At 39.8% G+C, this 27,678-nt stretch overlaps 1 protein-coding gene across 2 annotated transcripts in view; it reads right to left on the bottom strand.

Annotated features, from left to right (window-relative positions):
- LOC113162582 (zeta-sarcoglycan) overlaps window positions 1-27,678 on the bottom strand; it is a 117,620-nt gene that overhangs the window by 23,150 nt on the left and 66,792 nt on the right. The window contains exons 4-5 of one of the 2 annotated variants that reach the window (XM_026360781.1): window positions 22,867-22,989; window positions 20,266-20,338 (exon numbers count right to left, since the gene is read on the bottom strand). In XM_026360781.1, the coding sequence (XP_026216566.1) occupies window positions 20,266-20,338; window positions 22,867-22,989 (196 nt within the window). The remainder of the gene's footprint in view (window positions 1-20,265; window positions 20,339-22,866; window positions 22,990-27,678) is intronic. The other variant, XM_026360782.1, reaches the window with a different exon arrangement.

The following is a 27,678-nucleotide window of genomic DNA, read 5'->3' as shown; positions in this document are numbered from 1 at the left end:
ATTTCGTTTAGGTCAGACAACACATCTGGGGTCAGCATAGTTATGGTTTGTTTGCTTGTGAGTTTCTTGTCTCCATTTAAGTCACTGGACTGAATTGCATGGACTGCAGGGTGCCGCTGTGGTGCAGCCTGCCTCTTTTTATCCTGCCTCTCTTTCTCATTCGCACATGCCATATTGAGCCTCTCTAAGAGCAACTCATCAGAGGTAGCTGGTTGCAGCAAGTAGGGCTGGAGATCAGTTTTTATGTTGTCATTTTGCAAGCCTGTGAGTATAGTGTGCATGAACATGCTCTGCACTAATGCAGGGTCATACTTTAGGCTAGATTCTGCTTCCTGTGATGCAAACAGTATTTTTTGCCTTAAATCCATGGCTCTGATTAAGAAGTTCTGTGGGGTCTCTTTGTTACCTTGGGCCTCTGTAGTTAACTGTTTGTATAGCTCAGTTGCACTTCGTTCTTGATAATGTGAGCGGAGGATCCTTCTAAGAGTAGGCAGAGACAGATCACTTTTACCTTCTAGATAGCTGCGCAGCTGAAGTCCCGGTACAATAGCTCTGATGACAGCATCCACTATTTCTGACTCAGGGTACCCTTTGCTCAACCCATTCTCAATTTGGCGGGCCAGGCTAGAGAATGTAAGTCTGTCCTTTTGTCCAGGCTCACCGATTTGGCCAGAGATTTTATAGTCTTTTCGCCATGATGGACTGTTAGCAGAAGCTGGGGTTGTGCAAACTGGAATGGTTTGATTGCTGGTCATATACTGTCTGTTAGTGAGTTTGTGCATTTCCATTTCTTTCTGTTGCACCATAAATTTCAGCTGCTCTAATTCACTCTTCAATTTCTCCTGCTCATCCCTGTTTTTTGTGTTTTCTTGCATATTAGTTTTGTTAGGATCTTGCAAGGTTTTTATCATGTCCATTAGGCTCAACAGCTCTGACATGCCCTCATCTTCAAGTTCACTCAGTTCTTCTCGTTTAACATGTCTGATAATATATGAGGCAAGGGCATTACAAGATTTACCAGCTATACTTGCTCTACTTGTTCCTGAAATTTCAAGAAAGTCACTTATCTGCATCAGCTGGTCTGCGGTTAATTGGAAAAGAGCTCTCTTAATCTCAAACTGCAGGTTCTCAATTTCTGGATCCATCCTGGCAGGAGAGCCACAACCAAATTCGTGGAAAGAAGGGTTTTGTCAGTTACCGTGGACTTTTGCTGCTCCCTGGTGAACACTATTCACCTCAGGATACACACTTTCCTTGGCTAGACTTTCACTCCAACTGCGGTTGTGTTTCCTACCACCTGGGTTAATTTTATGGGATGATCGATGTGGGAGTTCCTTCTATTGCAGGGTACCTGCCTCACTTCTCTCATCCCAGCAGTGCCTCCAAATGTAAAAGCCCTGAAAAGGGGAGATATTGATGAGAGCGACACACGACAACTTCTCCTCAGCTCATGTGTGTATTGAGTGAAGGAGGAGAAGCGACGCGACCCGATGACCTCAGCCGCTCAACGCTCCCTCTGCTGGACTCTCTCTGTAACTACATTCTCCCTCAATCCAGTTCACTCCATTGTGGCACTGACACCAGCACAAGACACATCACAGTATACTGTGCTCTAGCTCTGACAACAACATTATGAACACAAAACTACAAACAAAACCATGATCAAATATGCACCAGCTAAAAACCGGCACTGACTCCACTGAATCCGATACAAAGCATGCAGGCCACGTTACTCCATCCGTCACAGCTGCAGACTATAAATCAATGTCTGTCCTGATGCCTTAAGATGCTGCAGAGATTAAATGAGCTGAAGAATAAAGTTTTCATAAAGTTAAAGATGGCTGGAGGACAACTGATTACGCAGGAATCAGTCAAATGAATTTACATTTTACACACTGCTTTATCAAGGTCCTGCTTGAGCCATGTTAATGATTCATTGTTTGGGCTGTTTTTAAACACATTCTTTTGTTTCAGTGCATTTGCTGTTAGAATTGTGTGTGTTTAGAAATATAGTGGATGTAGGAGGATGGAAGGGACACAGTTTGGTGACACGACAACTGCAGATCCTGTTTACAGGTTAACCAAGAGTTACCCGATAAAACAAGATAAATAATCTTGACAAGTGAGCGTTTTACCTGTGTAACAGACCAATGAGTGATCAATAGTGCATTGTACATGAGGGACAGAGAAAGGCCAGAGACAGCACCGATTGGTCATGCACAGATGATGCATTCACTGATGCTTGGTGATTTAAACCAACATCAAGCAGCAGTACATTGAACACCATTACATTCTGCAATTAGTCTGGTGATTAGACAGATGGTTCCCAAGGGTCACAGTCCCGCTTGTTTTTCAAGTTTTACCCTGCACTTAGAGCTTCTGATTAGCTGGATAGTCCTGATCCAGGTAAACAGTTGTGGAAAGTTCATTGATAGATAGAAAACAAACAAGGACGGAGGTCCTGAAGGACTAGGGACTGGTCGCCCCTAGTCTACACTAAGCTGATTTACTGCGGCGTAACATTTTTATCATGATAAATGACTAATATACAGTATGCATATTAGCATCCCTCCATGCCTGCCTGGATGAGAGAGAGGCATCTTCAGCTTAACCTCTCCAAGACAGAAGTTCTTGTCTTGTTCCAGCCAGACCTTCGATAAAACACAACATCAGCATCAACCTAGAGGGATGGTTCTAACTGACTCTGCCAGAAACCTGGGGGTGGTCATTGATGATCAACCAAGCTTTATTGACCACATCTCTGTCTCAAGGTCATGCAGATTTGCCCTTTTTAACATCAGGAAGGTCAGACTCTACCTTTGGACTATACAACACAGCTCATTGTCTAGACTCTAGTCATATGTGATGGGGTTACCACCATGCACCATCAAACCTCTCCAGATGATCCAAAATGTAGCAGCACATCTCATATTTAATCAGCCAAGAAGGACACACGTTAGACCATTTTCAGATCTCTGCACTGGCTTCCTGTAGCTGCCTGCATAAGATTCAAAGCCCTGACTGTTGCCTACTGGTCAACTCAACAGCACCGGCTTACCTGAACTCCCTCATCGTAGTCTACAATCCCTCTTTCTCACTGCGCTCTACAAGCGAATGGCATCTTGTGGTCCCTTCACCTCACCTCAAAAGAACTTTTTAGCTCAGTGATCTCACAATAGTGGATCAACCTATCCACCTCTGCGCATTCAGCTGCCTCACTCTCAATTTTCAAAAACTTGCTGAAAACAGAACTCTTCCACTTATACCCCATGAAACTGAAACGGCTCTTTCTTTGCTTGCTTTGTACTTCACTTGTAAGTCGCTTTGGATACAAGCGTCTATGAACAGTGTCTATATCTCCCAAAACACACCAAAACGAACCTGCACATATGCCTCGTGCTTTATACCTGTAGGTTCACTCCGGCACCTAAACAAATAGCATTACATTCCTGCTACTCCACCTTTTTTACTATATTTGTGGAGGCTTAAAGAAGGTCAAGAACAGAACAGCTGTGTATTGGTGCAGTAATCCTGCCTTCAACTGAATGTGTACACGGGACTATAGAGACGCATTTCAATAATTAATCAGTTTTTTCGAGTGAACAGATCAAGCCCTTCACAGCGCAAACCATTTCGTCTGTCAACATGTCGGAGTTTGCTGTTTGTCAGAGCTGACTGTGGTATTTATTCTGGGTTTGAAGGTAAAAGTATTGGCAGTGTAGTAGAGTCATGAGGTGGATTAAAGGTGAAAGAAGGTTTGCTGCTGTGCAGTGCTGAGCATCCAAGTGATATAATAAGTGTTGGAAGCAGACACTTCACATCGGGCCTGACTTACTGATCCATAAAAACAGAGCATGTGCTGGAGCAGTCACAGGTTAAGAAGAAGAGAAACAAAGAGAGAGAGAGGCAAACACCTAGATACTGTAGACACAAGATTAAAAGAAAGTTGGAGAGGACAAATGCAGACAGACTTATCCTATTATAGGTTTGCATGTGAAATGGAGAGAAGGAGAACAAGAGGGAGAGAAAGAGGGAGCGCTCGCTGGTCTAGTCAACAGCAGCGATGTGAGGATCTTCAGCTGCTTTGACAGCTGAGGCAATTATAGTGACGCTGCTGCAGGCTGAAACCAGCTCTAATGGGCAGGCACACATGTACATACTGACGATCTATCACTCTATGTCTCTTGCCCCTCTCTCTCCACCTCGACATCGAACTCCCTGTTTGCTTTCCCCTCTGACTTAACTTGCTCGTCTGTTTCCCTCACAAGCATCTATTGCTCTATTTAGCTCAGTTTTTCCTCTAGCTAATAAAAAGACATCATATCTACACATTTGACAGGTAGAGACTCGTGTCTGTAAACAGTCAGCTATTACAAACTTTAAAAAATGATGAACCTTTTGATAATCAAGGGAAAATCTGATGCAAGTTGAGGGGCTGAGGGGAAAGTCGGTGTCTGACTGTAAGATACTGTAACTTTTATGATAATGTGTTTAATTCTTAAACCAAGTGTTTAGTTGTGTCACTGTCAGTTTGTGGCAACACACACACACACACACACAAAAACAGTACAGTGATGCATTATCATGGATAGGATCAGGATGGATGGGTTTCATGATAAAATTACCCAAATATTGACGAATAGCTGAAGAATTGGGTTAGAGGTTTCATATGAATTTCAACCTGAGCAACTGAATAATTTATGTATTAGCGGATAGTCTAGAGGTTACTGTTAATGCTGTACAGAATATTGCCATTCTTTGAAATATAATGTGCTTAATATATGAATATGTCTTGCCACAAGACTCTCAGATTTAAGTGTGATTAAGTTGTGAATGTCTTTAAAATGTTTTAACAAAGAATAGATAGACAGACAAGTTTTTTTTCCCTGATCTGCCTAATTAAAGAAACATTGCATACAGCAGACTATATGTAGTAGATAGCTAATCATCTCTGTGTGAATTATGCTTATATATATTATATATCTGCTACTGCAGTCTCAAAATGATTAAATGCCTTAATGAGAAGCATCGTCAGTACTTAGTAGAGAAGCTTTTTGTAGTTATAACATGCTGCAATCATGACGCATAGCCAAGACACCAGCTTCTCTCAGTATTCCTGAGGAGTTTTAGCCCACTGGGCAATAGCCTCCAGTCCATAAATATTCTTGGGTATTCCACCAGAGACCTTCTATAGGGTTCAAGTCAGGGGACTGATTCTTGTGATATCAGCAACAGGTGACAGACACCAAATAATTAGGTGAAAACACATGTCATGTCATTTTTGTCATGTACATGTTAGCATCCAGCTCAAAGCACCTCTCTGCCCAACCACAGTGTCACAGAGTTAACATCAAGGCTGAGTCTTATAGTGTCTGGTCTACAAGCTCACCTGCTCAGTCTTGAACCTACAGTATACAAACTATTGCACATACAGGCAGCCTCTTAAGGTTTCTGAGTAGGACCATGCGTGGTTGTGCTGTTCACTGATGCAGATAGCAGGACTCTGCAACTAAGCTGTTATCTTTGCAAGTCATTATTATTAGAGAAAATAGTCTCCCCTCCTTCCCTGCTTCTAAATCCTCCTCCTCTCTCTCTCTCTCTCTCTCGAGCCAACAGTCACTGGTCCCCTCCTTGTTCTCATAGATCTGTTTTGACCTTCAGTTGCGACAAGACCATTTTACACAGTGTCCATATTTGTCCAACCTGACAAGATAAGCAGAACAGAAATACATCAACACGAAATCTTATCTTGATTCATTTGCAGAAGAAAGGGGAGGGGAGGGGCTTAAATCTTCAAAAAAACAAAGAAGAAAAGAGACTCCTTAAATTCAAAATGAATATATCTAAGAACCCTCAGAAAGAAATATAAATAGGCACTTTCTAGTTTATTCATTGGGATTTTGTCTTGTCTGCCACCTCTTATACCCATTTCTCATTTGCATTAGGTCTATTTCCTGATGCTGTCTCTAAGCATTGCACTCCTGTAGGTAGCATTAAACGTTGCTGCTCACTGTTGTCCCTAATTGACGTTGTGACATTTGGCATTTACCTGACTTTCAAGTATTAAGTATATCTGGTCCAATGTCTCACTGCTGCTGTCACTTAGACTGTCATAGGAAAAAGCAGATGTTATAAATAACATTACCAATGATTCTAATTAAATGTCCCAGGAAGACATCAATACATGAGTGTGCGTCAACATGAAATACACAAGGACCCTGAATCCGAAGCAGCAAATTGGCATTCAGCCATCAGTAATTTATTATTCACATGTGTGCTTTTCCTGTTTTCTACTAGATCATGGCCCATTTGAGTTATTATATCCTGAGCACTCGTGGCTCAAATTTGTTACAAACATCTGTAGGAACATTTGCAAGCTACATTTTAAAGCACTTTGCAAAGTGCTATATTCCGCCTTCATATGGCACTTTAGCTGTAAAGGCCACGCATGATTTTTAGAAATAGCGGTTTGTGACATTTTGAATAAACAGTGAATGACCAAAATATCAGCCAGCTCGTAGTGTATGGATGCATTTTATTCAGTTTACATAGTTCAAACTGTCCTAGTTCTCACTCTTACTTTCAGTTTCTTGACGTGACCCTGAAATGCTCAATTTTGAGGGGATAATAATGCACAGAATGCATATTTAGTAACACCCAGCTCAAATACCTGAATCACCTTTCTCACCAACCAATGCATCCACTACTTGCCTCACGATGCAGATGCATAAAACGTAAGAACATATCAGCATTATATTTGTTTTTGACTTGAGAGGTCGTGTGAAATGAGGATTTATTTGCGTTATTTATTATAAATAAATAAATTATAGGTTAGAGATCACAAATCCTATAAGCTTGGTCATCTAGCCCTTGGATGAGCCTAAAGTCTTTCAGGAGGAATACCTGCGTTTGTTGTCTTTTTGAAAGCAGTGTGAGAAGTTGTGCAGAAAAATGTTAAAATCTGGGCCTTTTAGTTTGATTTATATTTCCCAGAAGACTTGGCTGACATTCATCCTGCCCTTTTCCTCTTCAGAACCATTGAAGGCCACACCACCTTATCGCCACCTTGCCATTTGGGACGCAAACCTTTAACCTTTTCATGCTAAATGCTCCGTCAACTGCTTCAGTGCTCCCTGCCACCACCATCCAACCCTATCCAAGAAGCACTTTAAAAACATTTCAAATTTTAAAAAGTTGGCCTGAGTGATGCATCGAAACAAGACTAAAGATAGGAAAAAAAAAAACTACAGTCTTTGACTTTTCGAGAGTTAGATTGAGGCAGAATGCAGATATGGCATTTCTGAAGCCTGCTGACTTTTGTCATGAGCCTGTGTTCAGGTGAGGGAGGGTGATGCAGCACGGTTAAATCACCCCAAGAAGCGTGCAGGTGGAAAAAAGGAGTGAAAAGAGAAAGCCTTGGGCTGTTTTAAAAAGTTATAAAAGTCCCTACTGAGTTACTGAGGTGGCACAGGAGCGAGTCAAGGTACATTAGAGGTTTGTCTTTGTGGAAAGGATGTGAGCGTAATTATGTGTGTGAGTGTCAGAAAGAGCAAGAAACAGAAATGTGTGCGTGTGTATATGAAGGTGTTTGGAATTAAATATTAAAGCAAATAGTTTCTTGAGTACAGCATTTTCTCTTCAGTTGGCATAACTTCCACTTTAATACCAATCAAACTGTTTATGTCTGTATGTATTTATGACCAAAAACGTACTAGCAACATTTAATTTCTGACACTGCACCTCCCACCGTATCGCACCCAACAGTTCCTGTGTTTACACAGTTGTCGTTTCCTGACATTCGGTGTCTTGTGCATCTGTCTGCTTTTACACAGCGCGCTGCCTGACAAATCTGTTAGTTACTCCAAAATGACTTTCAGAGGCTCTTGCTGTCCTTCTTGCTGTGATATGTAGCTGAGGAAATGGCTAATGGCAGAGTGTGCAAGGAGAAAAAATGTCAAGCAATTTCATGCCTTTGTGCCTCAGTTGGGGCGCCAAGCTGATAATTTAATCAGTAGTGAAAGACTAGCTTCACTCCTCCGCAACTTCAGCTATTCCACCCATTGTTGGTGAAATTTGGAAAGCGGTGGGTACGGAACATGTCTGTCTGGAGTTACTACTGAACTTTTTCAGCACTAAAACATAATAAACAATATATGAAATAAAATAAAAAAAGAAAGTGTATATATAAATATAAATAAAAGTAATCTTGTTTTTCTTTAACGCATGTATATATTCAAAAGTATATAAAAACAAACAGAGCTGTGTGTATTTGCTCTGTTTCAGGTACCAGTAAAGTAACCAATGGAACAGTTTATCCTTTAGTTCATTAGCACTGTCTCCATAGTTCATTCAGTAGATTTGAGCCGCTACTTTAGAACTTCCTCACGATGCCATTAAAAACCACAGCACATCTAGTTTGTAGTGTGTGTATTGTCGTCATCTGTCATCTGTGGTCCATGTCTTCTGTAATGCGGCACGGCTTCTTCAAGTTCCAAGAAGTCGAGGATGAAGTTATGTGTTTGAAACAAGTGTAGAAATAAACTCTCACATGTTGGTAGGCATGAGGCTCAGCATGATGCTAGAGTAAGACATCATCTTAAGTGGCTGCTACAGGCCCTCGTAGGATTAATGACATCTTTAGCAATTGTATTACATGCCTATTTAATATGCTTTGCAAATGGTACTATCTTGTACTTTTCTAAAAATTGAATGAAACTTTAATGATCCCTGTGGGGAAACGGAATATTTGTAGCATACAGTCTAAAAGGACATAGATAAGAATAGAACAAACACAAAGTACTAAATATAATTTGATAAGTGATGGCCACAGCAGAATATACTAGGATTAACACATCCAAATAAGAACCCAGTCTGTCTGTCCACGGAAAGATTTACAGGTTAGAGTCGTATCTGCAGCTGTACAACTTCAGCTGTTCATTTTATTGGTTATACAGATAGAAGAACGTATGTTGGGAAATGAGATTGTGAATGTCACACCTGCTCCCATATATATATATATATATATATATAAAAATGATAAAGAGCCCCTGGCAAAGGCAGCTGACCCCTCTGTTCCACTTTAATGTACAGAAATCACTGGCCTAACTGCATTTTATGGGGGAAATATGAAAAAAAGCTTGTGGCACAAAGGGTGCATTCTTCCATCTAATCAGACGTGCGACATGCACCATAATCATAGCTTACATACAGTAAAGCCCTGTGAGCTGTCACCTCCCCAAACAATGCAAGCAGACACACACATAATAACCAAATAAAGATTTATAAGAGCTTTAACTCGGTAAAGCATCAGTAAAGACAACAGATACAGTAGATAGATAATGTTGGGTAGTTCATACCCTCCCCCTAGTGGACAGAAAGAGGAGGGAACACACAGAGAACTGCGTGAAGTCAGAAAAGGGTACCCGACGAGAGACCACGGCAAACAGGAAATGGAGAAAACAAATGCAGAGGTTTGAACGGGAGATATGAACGTCTGGCCAGAGACAAATACAATTATAAGTTTAACTGAGCGTTTTTCTTGCTGCCCATCCTACAGCCACCCAGTGGTTCTCTCACTCCTCCTACTCTGTCCTGTTCTGACTGTTCTCACTTTTTGTCTCTCAGTTCAAAATGTACAAACTCATGGCAAAAAAAAAAAAAAAAACCCATCCCCATCCACCCCTTCTCATTCTTTGCCATACTTGTCAAGAGCTATTTCTTCTTACCTCTTTCCATTTCATTCTCTCTTTAGCTCTTTCTGTAGTCGCATCACCACAACATTACAACCTCTGACTAAATTAGTTGAACATTAACTTTTACAAATGTTTCAATAAGCAGTAATTCTGAACCGTGGTGACTTCTTTGAACAATGTTTTTTTTCTTCCACCTTCAATACCCACAGGGAAGTCAGATATTCCTGTAACAGTGAACAACACAATGCAGCTGTGTGTTGCTGTGTTTGGATTAGGAGCCTGCATTGTGTCTGTGTGTGTGTGTGTGTGTGTGTGTGTCTGTGTGTGTGTGTGAGTTCAGCGTTTTCTAATGTTATTTATCTGCTGTGATTTCAGTGTCTAGCCAAAACAGCCTCTAGCCATTTGTAATAGTCTTTATTCACAGTGGAACATTTGGCGGTGTCGCAAAAATCTGATATTAACAGACGTCGATCTTTGCAACCCGCACACATGCTCACACAACAGCTGAGCTCCCGTACACACGCAGTAAATGAGAGGCACACTGAACTCCACGCGCGGAACAGATGCGTGGCAATATGTCGAGCGGGTTGAATGTTTACTGGCTATTGTTGTTTTCACATATTCCTCAAGATGTGTACAACGGCATCCAATGATAAACAGCCACTGATAAACAATAACTAACCAGGATAAACAGCAATCAACAAAGGCAAACAATGACAGACCAACAATCTCTGCAGTTTACTGAGGCGGCGCTCCAAAGCTCTGTGAACTGATTCAAAGACAAAATCCCATTAATAGAGAGTGGGTACTTGTGGGAGCAGTTTCTTTACATGTAACAGGCACCAACAATGCTACGTTAAAAGTAACATATTACCTCAGTGGGCTGGCCATGAAATCATTTAAAAATTTTAATTAAAGGCATGTATTAAGCAGAACAGGTCGCCCGTTAGACCCTTTGCAGTCTGCCTAGGATGCAGGATGACACCATAACTCTCACAGGAAGCAAATGGAAGGGAATAGAAATCACATTAGACTCTTTATTTGTGAATTTCCCATCAGCATTATTCACCGTCCCGCCCCACCTGACAGTAAGGACACTCAGCGAACAGTTTGGTTTTGGACAGAAATGTTGCTGGTTGGATTTTAGGTGTTTTAACCTTCAGGACACTAAAGAAAATGGACACTTCTCTGACCTGACCACAGTATCAAACTCTCATTTGTACAACATAGAAACATGTGGGGGAAACTTTTCTTTTATCTGTTGGTTTGGCTCTCTCCAAGTTAGACCAAAAAGTTCATTAAGTGGGACGGTTAGAGTCGGAAGTAAAATCATTGGAACTCTATTAAGCGGCCTGCCTGACCTAGCAGCCTGTCAGCTGCTGAACAAAGTACAGTCCATCTGCTCTGACAGCTCCCATCCCTACTCTGTAATGTTCAATAGTCTTTAAGGTTCATGTTTGATGTTGTTTATTTGGTATTAAAGGTCTGTGCAACATCCAGACTTACCTGACCACCTACAACTTCCTACAACTTTACAAAGAGGTACAATAGCACTAGGAAAAAGTGGGCTCTGCATATATTTCAGGCACAAACTCTCAAAAACAAGGACAAAACATTAATTCATTATTGTACAGGGAGACAGACAATAAAAAAGTCCTCACAAAACGTAATGTTGGAATTTAAAGGTTCGGTAGCTCTTTATCTTCAGCTGTTGACTGACAAACTAAAACTGTAAAACTTTGTACCTAAAGGTTTTGTGGCCTCTGTACTTGTTCATATACACTTTAAGATAGAATTGTGTTGCTTCTTTCTACACTTAGTTTTCTACTATTTGTCCAATGTTTAAAACAAACCTCTGTATAAAAGGATCCTGATCCTCATGATAGATAAAGATCGGGTGATATATAGGTAATGTGCTATAGTAGTAACTTGTCAGGACAATCCAAAACTCATTATTACAACAGATTGTCTCTTTAAAATAAAAGACATTTATTACCAAACATGGACATTTTTGCGAATGTTCTACATCAATTTGTAGAACATGATGACAGTCTAACACAAAAACGCACACAGACATTTCGATACACTATAGATTGTTCCCACAACTGTGCTCGCTTGTTATTCGGCTTGCCATCCCTCTCCTCCTTTGTTCTCAATGATTTCTCTGTGTGTTTATTTAGTCAATAAGAGACAGAACAAAGCAGGGCAGTGCTGATCGTCCTTGTTGTATCGAGGCAAAGGGAGTTCAAAATCCGATCCAAGGACAACACACTGTAGGAAATCCATGTACTTTTTAAAGCAGTATATCGTAAATGTGATGTTTGGTCCACCTGACTGGTTACGTTTGGTTTTTCGTTATAAACTTGTCAATATATTTGACAAATTATTAATTTATAGATATTCACAGCACATCAACAGTCCCAGTGTAAAATAGGCTTTATAAGTAAAAGGACGTCAAACTACAGTTAGCATCAAAATTGTGGAAGACAAATCGTACTCTGTGAACTCCTCTAAAGACAGCACTGCGTGTGGTGATCAAACAAGGACTGAATCAAGAGAAGAAGAGACGACACAGACTGACAATACAGCCCAAAGTTTTTTCTTTTATGCCAACCATGAAGTTGACTATAATAAAATAGAGAATACATACTGTATATAAAATAATCTAAACCAAACCAAACAGGCATTGTTCAAAAACCAGGCATTTGAATTGGTATACTTTAAGTAAATTTATAGCGTGGAGAGAAACCTTTTTCCCAGAGGCACAGTTCAAAGAGAATGTGGCTCATTCTACATTTTAATGATTTCCAATTACTTTGACACAAACCCCAACTTTTTAATCAAGAAACAGCTAGGGGCAGGCTTAGTCACTAGGTTTTTGGAGCTAATTAGGTGGTGTACTTTGCCATCCCACACCATGCTCCTCCATCTGGCTGCTCACACAAAAACCTGGATAAATCAACTCGGCTCTGAGACTACACATGGGATGTGGGCCTAATTCAGATCACATTGTTGTTTCTACTAGGCATTTGAGGATAGTAACCTCAGTTAAAATGGAAATGTGAAACACACTTTTCTGATGTGAAACTTCAATTCACTGCATTATTGATAGTTAAACTTCTGACTTTGGTCCATTTGGGCATTGAACATATTCAACATTAGTGCTTTTCTTGTCAGAATCCTCTCATTTAAAGTCTATTTAAGATGAACTGCTAAAAAAAAGTATTAAAATAAGAAAAATTAAGCAATTAAATGTGTATTTTTTAAATATCCAGTTGAGTTGTTCAGAGACATTTTTAGAGTTCAGTGAACTGTTGGACGTGAGGGTGAGAGAGGAAAGGAAAATTGAGGATACTGGGTGAATAAATTCCCCATTCCCTACTTCAAGGACTCATAATATTTTACAGTCTGTAATTGGGTTAAATTGGAGGTACCCGTAGGACCCAGAACCATTAAGTGACATTAGTGCTCTTGTCATTTAAGTACCTACTACACAAAAATGTGTGTAACAACGTTTAGTCTCAAATTGAAATTGGAAAACAGCTGGAGATTTATCTTATTGGAAGTTCAGATGACGAAGATCATTTAAGGTGAAGGGATGATTAGACAAAGGTAGAAAAGAGAAGAATTTTCTGTGAATGCTTAACTCTGCACACACATACCCATTTGACTGTCACACAAATGATGTTACTGCAGGCATGTCGCGTTCAGTTTAGCACCACAAAGTTAGTCAAACCGAAGCTGGGTACATGTGATCTAAATACACGAACAAGAGCCATAAAATGGGAATTAAGCATTAAGGCCTGTAGTATGAAGGTAGCCGAAGGATTTCTCTAAGTCTCTTGGTGTTTGAAGCCCTGTTGGCTCTCAGTCCTGCTTTTTAATTAGGTATTTTATATCTGGGACAATGGGACAGTATAAGAAGGAGGTTTTATTTAGATGGCGATACAGACAGGGGACATGTAAAGATCTGATCTCACCATATGTGGTTTCTCGAGCATAGATGTACGAGCAAAGCCACAAAAAAAAAAAAAAAAAAAAACACACAGAAGTGAAAAAAAAAAAAAACAAAACTCATTAACAGTACCACCCGAGGGAGTAGTTGTAGAAGAGGAGGAGAATTTAACACATTCCCATTGTTATAAATTACTCTCATTGCTTTGTACTGGGTGGGTTTACGCCTTATGCTGTAACTTTTCCACATGGGGATAGGTAGATGGATAAAACAGAGATTTTCTAGAGTCACTTATGGGGGTTGATCTAAGGGCTTTCAAATTGGGGTTTAAGAAGCTTCAGTGCATCAAGTACATGGGGTCCAAATTAATTAGAACTTGTATATTGTTGCATGATCACATTGCACATTAATTCTCTCCTTAGTCGTGTATTGGTTACATCCCTTAAAAACTCCATGGACTTTGAATTTTACCACCTATTAAATGACTGCTATCAGTTTGTTATTGGGAGCAGCTGAGGACATTTACAATCATGAATTTGAATTTAATAATAATTTTATTATTTTAATGGTTCCAAGGTTTAGGTACCAGTTTGGTTGGTCTTACCTAAAATAATGACTTACATTATAACATATGTAAGTCAACACTGACACAACACAGTATAAATAACAACACTGACAAACAGCTGTCTAAAAGTCCTGAGAGTCATTATTTACCATGACCTCCTCCCTACGTGGATTCTTTGATATGACTCTTTTCATTTACTCCTGTCACAATTACTAATTGTATCATGTATTGATATGATATGCACCTTCTGGCCCTGTTCAAACATGACAGGTACCTTTAGTGATTGAAAAACAGTAATAGTAATAGTAATGCCTAAAATTAGAGTATTGATGGTCCACTTTTTAATCTGAAAGTGATCTAATAATTGTCAGTTAATGTTCTTTTGCATACATTTCAGTGTTTTATAAGGCTGCACATTTGAGAAAGCTGCTGTCCTAAGTCTTTTTTCAACAGTATTCTGCTCTTTCTACATAAAATCCTTTCCCATGCCCCTGATTCTGCTTGGGCTCAGAGTTCCTCAACAGTTCTCTTTAACTTCCTCACATGTAAGTATATATAGATATATATATATGGAAACAGAGCCAGGGATGGGGGGAAAGGGGCACATAGCACAAATCCTGCTCTGATGCCCTTGCCTGAGTTAGGGCTAACTCTCCCCAGGGAGTCTTCTCATGACCTGAGAACTTGGAGAGGAAAAGAAGGCATGGACAGAGGGATAAGAGGATGAAAAGAGTGGATAAAGACGAGGAGATACTGAGTGTGCAGCAGCTTGTTTCTCTCTGTTGTGGAGCCAACTATTAGATTAAGTTATAGACATGAGGTAACCTCATGCCCCCAAGTTCCAGTGTGGTGATGTTGCTGAATGAGACTCAAGCTTCTTACATCAAGCCAAATGCTGATTATTTTTTGTCTCTCTATATAAATATTGGTTTTCGTTGCAGTGGGTCATGCTTCTTAACATATTTTTTGGAGTATTCGGTTTCATTAAGCTTCTTTATTTAGCCTGCTATTTTGTGGTGTTCTACTGTATCTACAACTGTTTTTATTTTGTTTGTTTGTTTGTTTATTTGACCTCGAATCTTACTTGACTCTGTTTCCTATTTTGATTCTTCTCTGTTTGTGCCCCAAGCATGTGCTAAGGTGAGATAACCTTCACTGATTAGTTTTACCACAGTAAAAAAAAAAAGAAAAAAAAGAACCGCCTACAGACCAAACTTCACGAACAGAACATTTAAATGGAAATACTGTATGTTACTGCCAACACCGCTTGATGGACAAGAGATCACTGGGGAATGCAGTGCCAAAGCACAGTTTAGCTGCAGCAGCTAAAATGAGGCACAAAAAGAATACCTCGAGGATTAACACCTACTGTAGATAGACATAGAATAGGATTAAATTGAAAGTATGTTGATTACACCACCATCAAGGCTGTCTGAGGGCCTGGTTGTCAATCTAGCTTTCCAGCTACTTGTCTCCTTCGCTGTCTTTAGTTTTTATAGGCTGATTGAAGAACTTCCCTCTTTACCTTGGTCTCTGTCTGCACTTTTGGCAGTTTGCTGTCAGTGTTTACTGAGGGATTTCAGGACTCATGTCACTCATTTTTCTACAAAGATATATATATATATATACTGAATATATATATCAGCATATATCAACCTGGTTGAAATGAATGAGGACGCTGTATCTTTTCATTCAATGAGATTGTCGGTCTTAACATGGTCTCTATTGAACCAGCAGTCAGCCTTGAAAAAACATACATGCTGTTTACATTACATTACATCTCTGCCTTTTATATGTCCAGTAAATATTGTCATCCCTGCGTATGGAAACTTTTTCTTATCTACTCAAAGCTGCATTCGCAGTGTTGTGGTTTTTGTAAAGTACTGCCTCCGCCACATGTTGTGCTGATAATGAAAAACAGCTTTGGTATCACAGTGACTTGCTGCTTCTATCAGTAAACTGTACCAGATACAATTCTTAAACCTTTATAAACTGCCACAACACAGAAAATGTTCTCCCATCAGAAAAACATCCTCTGCTAACTTTTATACAGCTACTTCCTCCATTTTCAGCCTGTTTTGTTGTTGTTGTTGTTGACTGCCTGCATACTGTCAGTGCTGCCTTCTTTTTTCATGTTAGTCAGTCATTGTCATGAATGCTTCTGTAAGATGTTGAACTTGTGTTGCTTAAAAAAGATGCCAGGCACAGCATTTCTTTACAACTAACCACTTTCGGTCTGCCTCCCGGTCGCTCCTCGTACACTTTAAAGTGGAAAGATGTGAATGCACCATAAAGTGGTGATCACATCAGAGCCTCGGAAAACTTCTGGCCAAGAGTTCTTGGACTGTTTTTCTGGAAAGCATTTTGCTTCTGTGCTACTAGAATAGTGCACTTACTGTATAGTGCCGTGTCTTGTGCATTCACATTTCTTCAGCTTCGGCTATATGTGCTATTAAAAGCTGTAGGCAAAACAAACTGAATGGATAAAATGCAATTTCCTTTGTCACCTGAAGAACCTCGCTGTTATTTATGTGTGGGCAATTTACGATATGTGGCATCTGTTTATGACTCCTGACATATTTGAAATGCTACTGTCTTGGCATGTGTGCCACTAGTATCACAAGTCAAAGTGTAAACTGCTTGGGAAGGGATGCCAAGATTGCTTTGTGAGTTTTCAGTGGCTGGTAAGTGGTGCCATCACCACTTATCCTGGGACGCCCAACCAGCCATTTAGAGCTGAAGAGGCCTTTTGGACAAGAGGAGAAAACGTCTTAGAGAATGTAAAACTCTCAATTGTTCATCCTGTTCGTAGAACATGATACTTACAAATTACTCACTATTCACTATTTGTACTGTTAAATATAATAAAAATTAATAAATCTACGCAAGGTACAGGAAATGGCCAATAACTGCAGACATAATGTCTTTAATAAGCATTTCTTGTCCAGTACTAAATCAAAGTGTACAGTCTACCTTTCTTTATTTCCCTCTTCCTCGTACCTTCTCTTGCCGTTAAACTGTAATATAGATCATTAGTTTTAAATGGACTTAAATTCACTCATTACATGTCCCATTTACCTTCACTGCATAATGCTCTACTTTTCATAACAAGACTGAAAAAAGAGGAGGCTGTAGGCAGAAAGAAGCAACGCACAGGTGGGAAGAAGCTCGACAGAATGAGAGCGGAAAAACGAAACGAGAAATAGAATCAATAGAACCTGAACTTTGTTTTTGTTGATACCGTCTTTGTTAGCAGTGATATTAAATACACCTCAATTAAAAAGTGGAAAAAAAAAAAAGAAATCATGATACTAAGTATGCTTCAGTCTGTCTTGCCTTTCCATTCCATTTCACATCTAATGACTCAAGACAGAGAGGAGGAATGATGTGAAGCATGTAATCATTTTTAGTGTTTTCTCCTATGCTTTTTATTAATCCTGCGGCGGCTGATGCAGTGGAGAAGTCTGTACCAGGAGGGTGTGTAGGTTTATTATGTCACTTGTGTCACATGTCACATACAGTTGCACTGAACGTGTTGTGTGTGGGGTGAGAAATTGTTTCACTTCATGCATGCCGTATGCTCAGGGTTTTACCATGTGTTTCCAAAGCGTGCACAGAGGCTGGATTGCTTTTATTTTGTCTTTTCTAGCCACCAGGGTGCTTCCTTTCCTATTTCTTCACTTCAGACCTTCACCATAGGTTTCCTCACCTTACTTATCTGCGCTGACCTCTCCACTGACCCAATGTTCTCGCTCCTCCTTCTCTCAGTATCTTTTTATCCCCACATGACCCCCATCACTTATTGGTTTCCTTCAACTAATCTAACTCCTTCTAGTTCACCCACTCCCCAAAATGCCTCCCTCTCGCCTCTCCTTTGATCCCACAGCATGTTCAGGGGACCTCTTTCCTCTACTACCCATTTTGCTTTGCTTTCAGCCAGTCCTTTGTCTCCATCCCTGTGTCAAGTAATTTCATTTTCTTTCTGTTTTGGAATTGTATTATGTCTGATACTTTTTTTTTTTATCAAAGCTTATTGCTTAGAATGATAAAGTGAGAAAAGTCAGAAGAAGTCTGCAGAAAGACAGAGAATGATGACATAGGTCCCATGGAACCTTTGGATTTGGCAACAGAGGCATTGTATAGTCTCATTTTTGTTGAACACGCCAACATGTCAGCTACATACTAAACATTGAATTTAACATAGCATAGATACACTGCTCAAAAAACATAAAAGGAACACTTAAAGAATCCATCCTAGATCTCTATGAATAAAATCTTCCAGTTGAAAATCTTCATTCAATACATAGTGAAATGTGTTGAGAACAAAATAACATAAGAATGATCAATGGAAATCAAAATCACTATCCCATGGAGGTCTGGATTCTGAATCATACTCAAAATAAAAACTGGAAAAGATCACAGGCTGATTCAACTTCTGTGGAAATTCCTCAAGACAATTCAAAATGAGGCCCAGTAGTGTGTGTGTGGCCTCCACCCATGCATCAGAAGGAACACAGGGCCCAGCATATGATCTTACAATGGGTCTGAGGATATCATCCCGGTAACAAATGGCATGGTCAGTGCATCTGTTGCTAGCAAATAGTGGTCTGTGCAGCCCTCCAAGAAAATACCTTCCCAGAACATCACTGACCCACCTCCAAACTGGTCATGTGGAGGATGTTACAGGTAGCAGAACGTTCTCCGCGACATCTCCAGACTCTTTCACATCTGTCACATGTGCTCAGTGTGACCTACTCTTTGCCAATGGTGAATCTGCCAATCCTAGTGTTCTCTGGCAAATGCCAATTGGCCTGCACTGTGAGCCTCTTCTGTTTTACAGGCCTGCCTCCTGGTATCTCATCCATGCTCTTGACACTGTGCTGGGAAGCCCAGCAAACCTTCTTGCCACACTGTGCATTGATGTACCATCCTGGACGAGCTGCGCTACCTGAGCAACTGTGGGTTGCAGATACTTCTAGTGAGGGCACTAGAAGTGCAAAAGTGACCAAATATCAGCCAGAAAGGATTAGGACAGGGAAATAGTCTGTGACTACCACCTGTAGAACCATTCCTTTACAGGGGTTGTCTTGCTAAACGGCACTAATTTCCACCAGTTGTCTGTTCCATTTGCACAAAAGCAGGTGAAATTGATACACAATCATTCTTGCTTTCTAACTGCACAGGTTGATATCCCTGAAGTGTGATGGACTTGGACTTAAATTGGAATTGTTCCCTTTATATTTTTTGAGCAGTTGTATATGTGCACCCAAAAGAATGGCACAAATGAAGGGAACACAGCCTTCATGCAAAAAAATAAATTAAAAAAAGCCACCTTGAGTGAGAAAACATTCAACCTGAGCAAGAAATTTGAAAAACAAACAAAAAAACAAGGCAATTAAATTGAACTAATGTTAGATTCAACAGCGACCCTATTATAATGCCTGTAATTGTTATGAAAAAGCTAGCAATCGTGCTGCTGCCGAGCTCGATGCAAACTGATTTAATGCATGGTTGAAAAAAGAAATGAAATGCTCAAGAACAGTAAGAAGCAACTGGTATTGTCTTACAATTCTCCACATTAAATAATTCACGATGACTTGTGTCATCAGCCTACTAACCGTTGTCTCGTCAACGCTCGTCTTCTTTTTAGCAACAGTCACATCCAGCAACTGGTTTTTGGTAACCGCTGCTTCTTCTCTCGAAAGAAAGGAGCTGTTGCCACTTTGCACACCCTGCTTCTACAAATCCCCTTTGCCAACTTCCATACTCTCCTTGTAAACTCCTCCTCTGACCAACTTTTTCTTTACCTTTTGGTAAAGTCACCTTCAACCTCCCCATCTCCACCCACTCACCAGGCAACTTAGGTTTTCACATACAAATACAATTTCCTCTAATTGTAATTTGGGGTGTTACTGTCTTAGTAACTATTCAAAACAACATAATCCCCATAAATATTCTACAAACTTAAATATGAACAAGGGAAACTTGTAAAGTGAACCAGTGCCCCAGGCGACTTGTCTGACACACACATTGAAATAATTCAGAGTACTTACTTTAGGTCCTGGAAGGGTTCTGCCCTTACATGTGATGTCTCCACAGAATGGCTGAACACCACGCCTTCATTCCCTACAGAGTGTATGAGTAGATGAGAGGGAAAAATAAGAAAAATAAGTAAATCCCTGAAACATGTATTCTGTGTAGACGCCTGTACAAACAGTGGCAGAAAATAAAAACATATGACACACTAGATCTTCTGTGCATCATACAAATATAGAGAGTGGTTCCAAAATAGTATAGTAGTAGTATTATGAATGTCACAAGTAGTATACAATGGGGAGTTTAAATGTTCCTACAGTGTATATTGGAGATTAGATATAATTAAAAGGATAATATCCTTAACCCTGAAATTAGTAACAATACATTGTTGTATCTCTACGTTTAGTGTTTCTCTGAACAGATTTCATCCATATGGCATTATAATCCCTCCACAACATATTTTGGGAACATAATGCAAAAAAGTTGGATTTAGTATGAACATATTTGTTGGTAGGAAAGGCTTGTGCTCATTTAATGCAGAGTTTAACCTCCTGTGTTCAGCTGGCACCTCTGTTTTAGCCTGCAGCCCTGAACAGATGCTTGAGGGAAGGCTGGTCATGGCTCCTGCTGAGGCTGTAGAAAGCATTTTGGAAACTCAGCACTACTACAAACCTAATAGTCCACAAGAAGACTGACAAATGGTGGGCACACAGATAGCAAAGAGGCTGTTGCTTCAAATTGGAGCAGCACATGCCAATTTGCAAGATTCAAGGAGGTCCTAGGGGAAGGATAAGGATCTCGAAAAAGGTGCAGTTAAACTTTCAAAGGATATAAATTTGGAGAAGTACTGTTGTGTTTTGGAGTTGAATCCCTCCTTTCTGAAGTTTAAAACCTACATTGCACAAATGTGAATCTCTCCTATAAGTACTATTTGACCCATTCAGTTTTCTAGTTTTGGGGCATGACTTGTTTGATTGATTTGAAATATACTGATGTGTGCACAGAAAGAGTCAATAATCTACTGAATCTTACTGTACTTGTCACATGTCACGCTGAGTGCAGCTGTCATTCAGTCTTGGAAATAGCAAGTGGACAAGACAAAATACACACTTAGAGGTTCCACCAGAATTGTTATGGTCTGCTGCATGGAAGTATTATGGATTTAGTATTACCGTAGCTATAACAATGACAGAAGAAGGGGTGGATAAAACAGCAACTGTGGGCCACATGCCAGCAGCAATACTTCCAATATGATGAAAAATTATAAGATGACATCACCCCAGTCAGCTGACAGCATGAGGAGGAGAGAGTCAGTTGGGAAACAGCACCCCCCTCTCCTAGTCTCTCCATGCACATTCAACAAGGGCAAAATCCATGACTAAAGCACTGGGGGTACTGCTCTATGCATCCATTAAAGACTTAGGTGGAAGACTACAGCTATGATATTGTCCCCTCTCTCCAACACATAAGCATCACAGACAAGCTTTATGAAGACACGATGAGGAAATGTCAAAGAACTGTGCACTGTAACTCCAAGTCTATCCAGTGTGGTTTCTGCTGCGCTTTAAGCGGATGGTCTTAGTCTATGATAAGGCCACTTATAGAAAAAATATATCTACATTTTGTGTTTGCACTGATTAGAAATGTGAAGAACAACGAAGAAGTGTGTATGTTTCTCAGATATGGCCTTACTCTACTGCTAAAAAGCATGTCGAAATCAGCAATGCCCTCACCTCCGCTGGATTTCCCTAAAACTGTGAACCTTTATCATTTAAACCCTGATGTTGGTATGGATCTCTCTGTGCGTTATCTGTTATGTTTCTACTGTATACCGCAGCTCATATTTGCTTCACCTTAGCTTTGGTTTCACTTTGATATTAACAACTGTCTGTGGCTGTTCTGATGACTCTGGTTTGTACATGAACTGTTTATGAACTATGAACCTGTTGAGTGTCACCTGCATTCATGCAGTGTTTCTAGAGTAGAGAAGGGGTGTTTTAGGACCAAAAACACACATGCAGATCAAGTATCAACTATCAACTATCAATAATAATAATAATAATAATCATGATGATGATGCCACTTATTACTTACATTACACACACACGGTGGAAGGTACTTCCTCGTGATTATGTCTGTTTCATTTAATTAGAGAGACAGAAGGTACAAAAAATTCTGTACACACAGATACTGTAACTCACCAAAGGCAAATTTTCCATTTGAATTTTTTATCTGAAGGATTTTTTTTCCTTCTGTTTTCTGCAGTGATAAATTACCTGACTTTCACTTGTCCATCTGCTTGTACTTGTCCATCTATTTTCTTCCTTCTCTTTTTCCTACTGTCTCTCTTGATCAGCAAAAACTGCTCTGCTTGATGACCCTTCAAGAGTGCTGTCTCACTCTTAACTTAATAGTGTGTATGTATTGAAAGCTGAGTGTCTTGAAGCAAACATTTTAATCAGCAGAAAGTAGTCCAGTGTTTGCCCACCTCTGTATATGTGTTGTATTACTAAAATCTTCTGTTGGTTCATCACATTATTTCCTTAATTAGAAATGAGGCAGCGACAAATCATGATGAATAACCATTTTGTGTATGGCGTGCACTGTATTTTCGTTACCTGTGACTCTGAGTTTCTCTGTACCGATGCTGATCTCCTCTTCATCTGCAGAGAACAGAACTGTCTCGCCGTCTGTACTCCTCACCTCAAACCTCTGACACTGAGCCTCCACCATATCTGAACCTGAGAAAGTGAGAGATGGGTGGGGGGTGGACACAGGGTTAAACTAAGAGCAAAAGAAAATTCACAGCACACAAAAAGTACCATCTCATAGATGTTTTTTGTCCAAAGCTCTTTACAGAGCCGTTAGTGCTGGAGGTTTACTTTGAAAAACCACAGTGGGATTTGAACTCTCAGACAAGGAAACTCTCCAGATTTGTCTTGCTGTGACACAGACACAATATCAGTAGAGACTTTGGTTTGATTGAACACAGTCTAACAACTAGCACAAACCAATAAGCTGTAACATTTAGTCAGTAGGAACTACTAAAAATAAGTAAATATAATAGTAATAGTAATCTATTAGTCAGAAATGACACTTTCCACCTAATAACACTACTATCTGCCTTAAGCTGTAGCAGACACTACTATCTACATCCACAGGCATGTCACTGTGGATTATTAAGATGACCACAGGTTCTGTGCAGCACATACAGGAGAGCATCTCCTGTGCTCCTCCCCCTCCTAAATGCAAACTGATCACGTTTGTTTTGCAACTCACAAAGAACACAGTCTAACACTAGTTACAAGAGATGTCAAAGTTGATGTATGATAATCATTCAAATCTTCTGGTTTTGATGATTTTGCCACATTAACTGGGAAGTTTTCTAGACCTTGAACATTGTATCTATCAACAGATGCCCAAGTACTCATTTATTAAGAAAGTTCGATTTCAGATCGAAACACAGCCTCGAGTGATGTGCTTTACTACTCAGCACACACAAAGCAACAGTGCCATCCTATTACAGCAATATTTTATGTTGTCCATAATAAATGTCAGTAGAATTTCCAACTAGATTTTTTTTTTGATTAATAAAAAAAGGGACAGCTGAAAGGTTGATAGATCGACTGACAGTTTCCAAATTACTCTCGATGGTCACAATGTCAGTTTGTCTGAGTTCATCCCTGTTCCTTTCATTGTGTGAATTGGACTGTGATGCACTGCTGCACCTAAATAAATGTGCCTTTCTCTCTACGCCATCACCTTCGTCCACTGTGTTAGCTCCCAGGCTCTTACAGGGGTCAATTAGAAACTCGGAGTGCCTTGTCAGTCATAATCAAACTTTATTAGCAGCCATCAATCTGGAATTAAATTCCTTTTCACATTTCTTTCTCTCACTCTCCCTGTTTATTTGTCCCTCCTTAAGCCTTTCTCGATGTATAAAATGGCACTTGGGGTTTGTGTTGTGAAATGCTTGGCTTAAAGGAAGGTGTGTGTGTAAGTGTGCTGCCCAAAGAAACTGTACATGTGTTAAGACTTAGTTGATAGATGACAGGCTAAAGGGGAAATATATGTAAAAAGTACAGTCTGAGGGTAATGGAAGAAGGAAAAACGAGGTTTAAGGTTGAGAAGACACGAGGAGAAGAGAAAATGAAGCGGTTTAAACTGAAGGTGTGCTGTTCTCAGACGTCCAGCTAGTTCTCCGTTCAGCTGTTGTCCTATAACACAGCTAGTAGTGCTGAATTTTATTAAAAGACATTTTTCTTGTCTGCTCAGTAGGGATGCAGTAAAGGTTTTGAAACAGCCCGAGATGGAAAATTTTAAAAGCGAGAGAATCCTTGGAAAACTGAATCTTAGGGAACTAGAAGAAATCATTTGATTGCTTAGAGGAAATGACAACACTGGGGTGGTGGTGGTGGCTGACAGAAATATCTCAGCTAAGCACTTTCCCTGTATGCAAATGATCGGTCACGTGCTGTAGCAGTTTGGAAATTAAACGGTGAATGTGTTCGCTTTATGTTTTATTTTTTCCTCCTGTGAAGCTTGAGTTTAGTTCTGATTGATGTGTCAGTCAGTAATCCTCTAAAGTGCAGAATGGAGGAAAAATGTCTTATAGCTGTAGTCACTATTAAAATGTTTGTTCTCACAGACACAACACTGAAGAGATTAAAGCAGAAAAAAGAAATATCAAGGTTCTCTGGTTCCAACGTATTCGAAGGTACACAGTTTGTGACATGACATACCTCCAGTGTGTCACATGCTTTTATTCACTGTACACCTTTTACATATTTAGTTGTCAACAACATGGGTAAAGGTTTGTTCAATAATAACTCTCTAATCTTCTGTGTTCATCTTGGCAGCAATCTGCATGTAGATAATGTTAATTCTGTGTAGATTAAGAGCTTTTGGTCAATTAATTTGCTCCTGAAAATATCTCTCCCACTGATAACACCAAAGTAATTCTGCTGTCACTAATAACAACAGGTCTCCTCGTTAGGCAGACATGTTAATTGATGCACTGATTTGAATAATCACTTCCTGACAGGATCTCCTCTGTTGTCACAAGTGCCTCCCTCAGCAGGATCCTTCAGGAATAATAAAGCTTTTTAGAATACGTCGCTGATGAAGAGAGGTGAAACAGAAAGAAACTGTTCAAAAAGAAGCATGAAAGTATCAGTAGTAGGGGCTAGGGTGGTCTTCAGATATCACATTTTAATGTTTTAATCATGGCACTGTGTAGGTCATGTTTGACACAAGACTCCTGCAGGTAACCATGCATCTATATACATGTCGAGTTGTGTCCCCATGAGTCTGAGTGTGCTACACAGACATGTCTTCACTAAGCACCGGCACCAGCAGGCGCAGCTGAGTGACCTATCCCCATATGCAGTGCCTCTTGTGGCTACAGTTGTAACCAAACTCCAGCAGCCACCTCCTCTTCACAACACAATGTTGAGTCTGATTCTACAGCCCTATATTTAGCCTTGTCAGATTTGTTCACATCTATTAGAAAAATGCAAAAAACAAAACAAAAACAAAAACAAAAAAACTAATTAGAGGAAAAGTTAGTTATCCAACCCGAATCAAGACTGAATTTGCTTATTTAATCTGAGGCCTTCCACTTCCCTTAATGTTCAAATAACAAAAGGTACTCCAATGAAGAATAACTACAATCTGAAAATGAATCTCATCCTCTAAGAAATGTGAGTGGTGCTGTTTCTGGACAAAAGCTCCTCAGATAAACCCACGATACACTTCCTGGTTGAAAGCCTTTGTACATTTGCATAGTTAGTAGTTAGTTCATTCCTACTGTTGAGGAAACTGTCAATCAAACTGTCATACAAAGCAAACATCTGGAGACAGGTTTGAAAAGAGCATCTCAGAGTGGATTGAGGCGTGGTGTGTTTGTGGTATGAAAACAACGCTATAGGGTGCTAATTAAACCTTACAGAATTGTACGCCTTATAACCGCGTAAGAAAGCGCGTTGACACACATGCACGGCTGTGAATTGGACTGCAAAGCCTTTGAATGCGCCGCTATTTACACATTTATAACGTGTTGAAAAGTCAGATCACTGCGAGGACGGATGCTAAGAATATTCGTCTAATTAGCATCTCTACCAAAGGGTGCAGTTCCATGTTTATGCATGCTAGCCTGACCCCTGATGGTCACTTGTGTAGGTTCTTTCTTTGCAGCTTGTAATTACCTCTGCCTCTGTTAGAGCGGTTCTTCTCTTTCTCCTGCAACTTAAGCCCTGAATAGGTTAAAAACAAAAGAACTCATTTAGTAAACTTAACTTTAACTTTTTCATATACTTCATTGGAATTCTAAATTCAGATTTGTATTCTGAAATTAATGAATAGAGGAGATTAAATAGTGCCCATGTAACTTTTTTTTTTTTTACTACTGCACATTAAAGCACTGAGGCCATAATAAAGTTATATGGGTTTGCTGTCCTGGATTTTTAATTCGAGACTTTAAATTAGGGCTTCTAGCAATTAAGGTATATGATGCAATAAGACAGCGTAAAAGGATTGGGGAATAGCTACAAAGAGGACTGTGGCTGATCCCAGTAAACACAACGTGCATGGTTGATTTTACCAAACAGGTCAAGATGAATTTTTAATTAAAACCAGCATCAATGGGCTTTGTGGTTGTGCCTTCCTCCGCCTTCACACTTTCCTTCCCGTGCTATCCTCCTCTCACGCTGTGGGACATGAGAGATCACAGGAGTGGATGAAACAGTATGTGACATTCATGTAAATATTTGTTCTCTACATGTGTGTCTGCTCGTGATAATGCTTTGTGCCTACATCCCCGGCTTTGCATATTTGCATATGTGCTAATGTGCTAATATGTTCTCCAGTGAAGAAACACTTCTTAAATTAGTGTAATTTTGTCCCCTGGCTATGTAGAACAAAATGTTTTGCCTCCTTTGGTCAAAATATGGCATTGTGTTAAATACAGCATTAATGCTTTTAAGTAAAATATGAGGTCATATTTCGTGTCCTTTCACTGGTTAAATGAGGATTTTATGCTTGTTTTTTAAGATTTCTCTGGGTGCTTTTAATGATTGGCTGGGTCTGGCCATTGGCTTAATAACTTTTCACCTTTTATGAATTGGAGTACAGCCTGTGATGTCCAGGCTGGGGCCGTTCAACAGCTACATCATCCAGACTAAAAGGTTAGAGGGATTTGGGCGCTCTAAATTTACCATCTGAGTCATATTCACTCACCCAAAAGGTTTTTTGCAATAACAGAAATCGCAAAGACATATTTATAATTTTACCTTTGCCTCTCAAAGAGAACATGTACTGATATAATCCATGCAATACTAAATGTTTCAGCTAAACTGAGCACTGATGTGTTTTGTGGGGTACACAGTATACATTTAAGAAACAGGAGACCATGTTGTTTTTCTTTCTTTCAT

The sequence above is a fragment of the Anabas testudineus genome, chromosome 1 (assembly GCF_900324465.2).
Source record: "Anabas testudineus chromosome 1, fAnaTes1.2, whole genome shotgun sequence".
Classification (NCBI taxonomy): domain Eukaryota; kingdom Metazoa; phylum Chordata; class Actinopteri; order Anabantiformes; family Anabantidae; genus Anabas; species Anabas testudineus.
The sequence above is the reverse complement of the archived record's forward strand: the minus strand, read 5'-3'. Positions and strand labels throughout refer to the sequence as shown.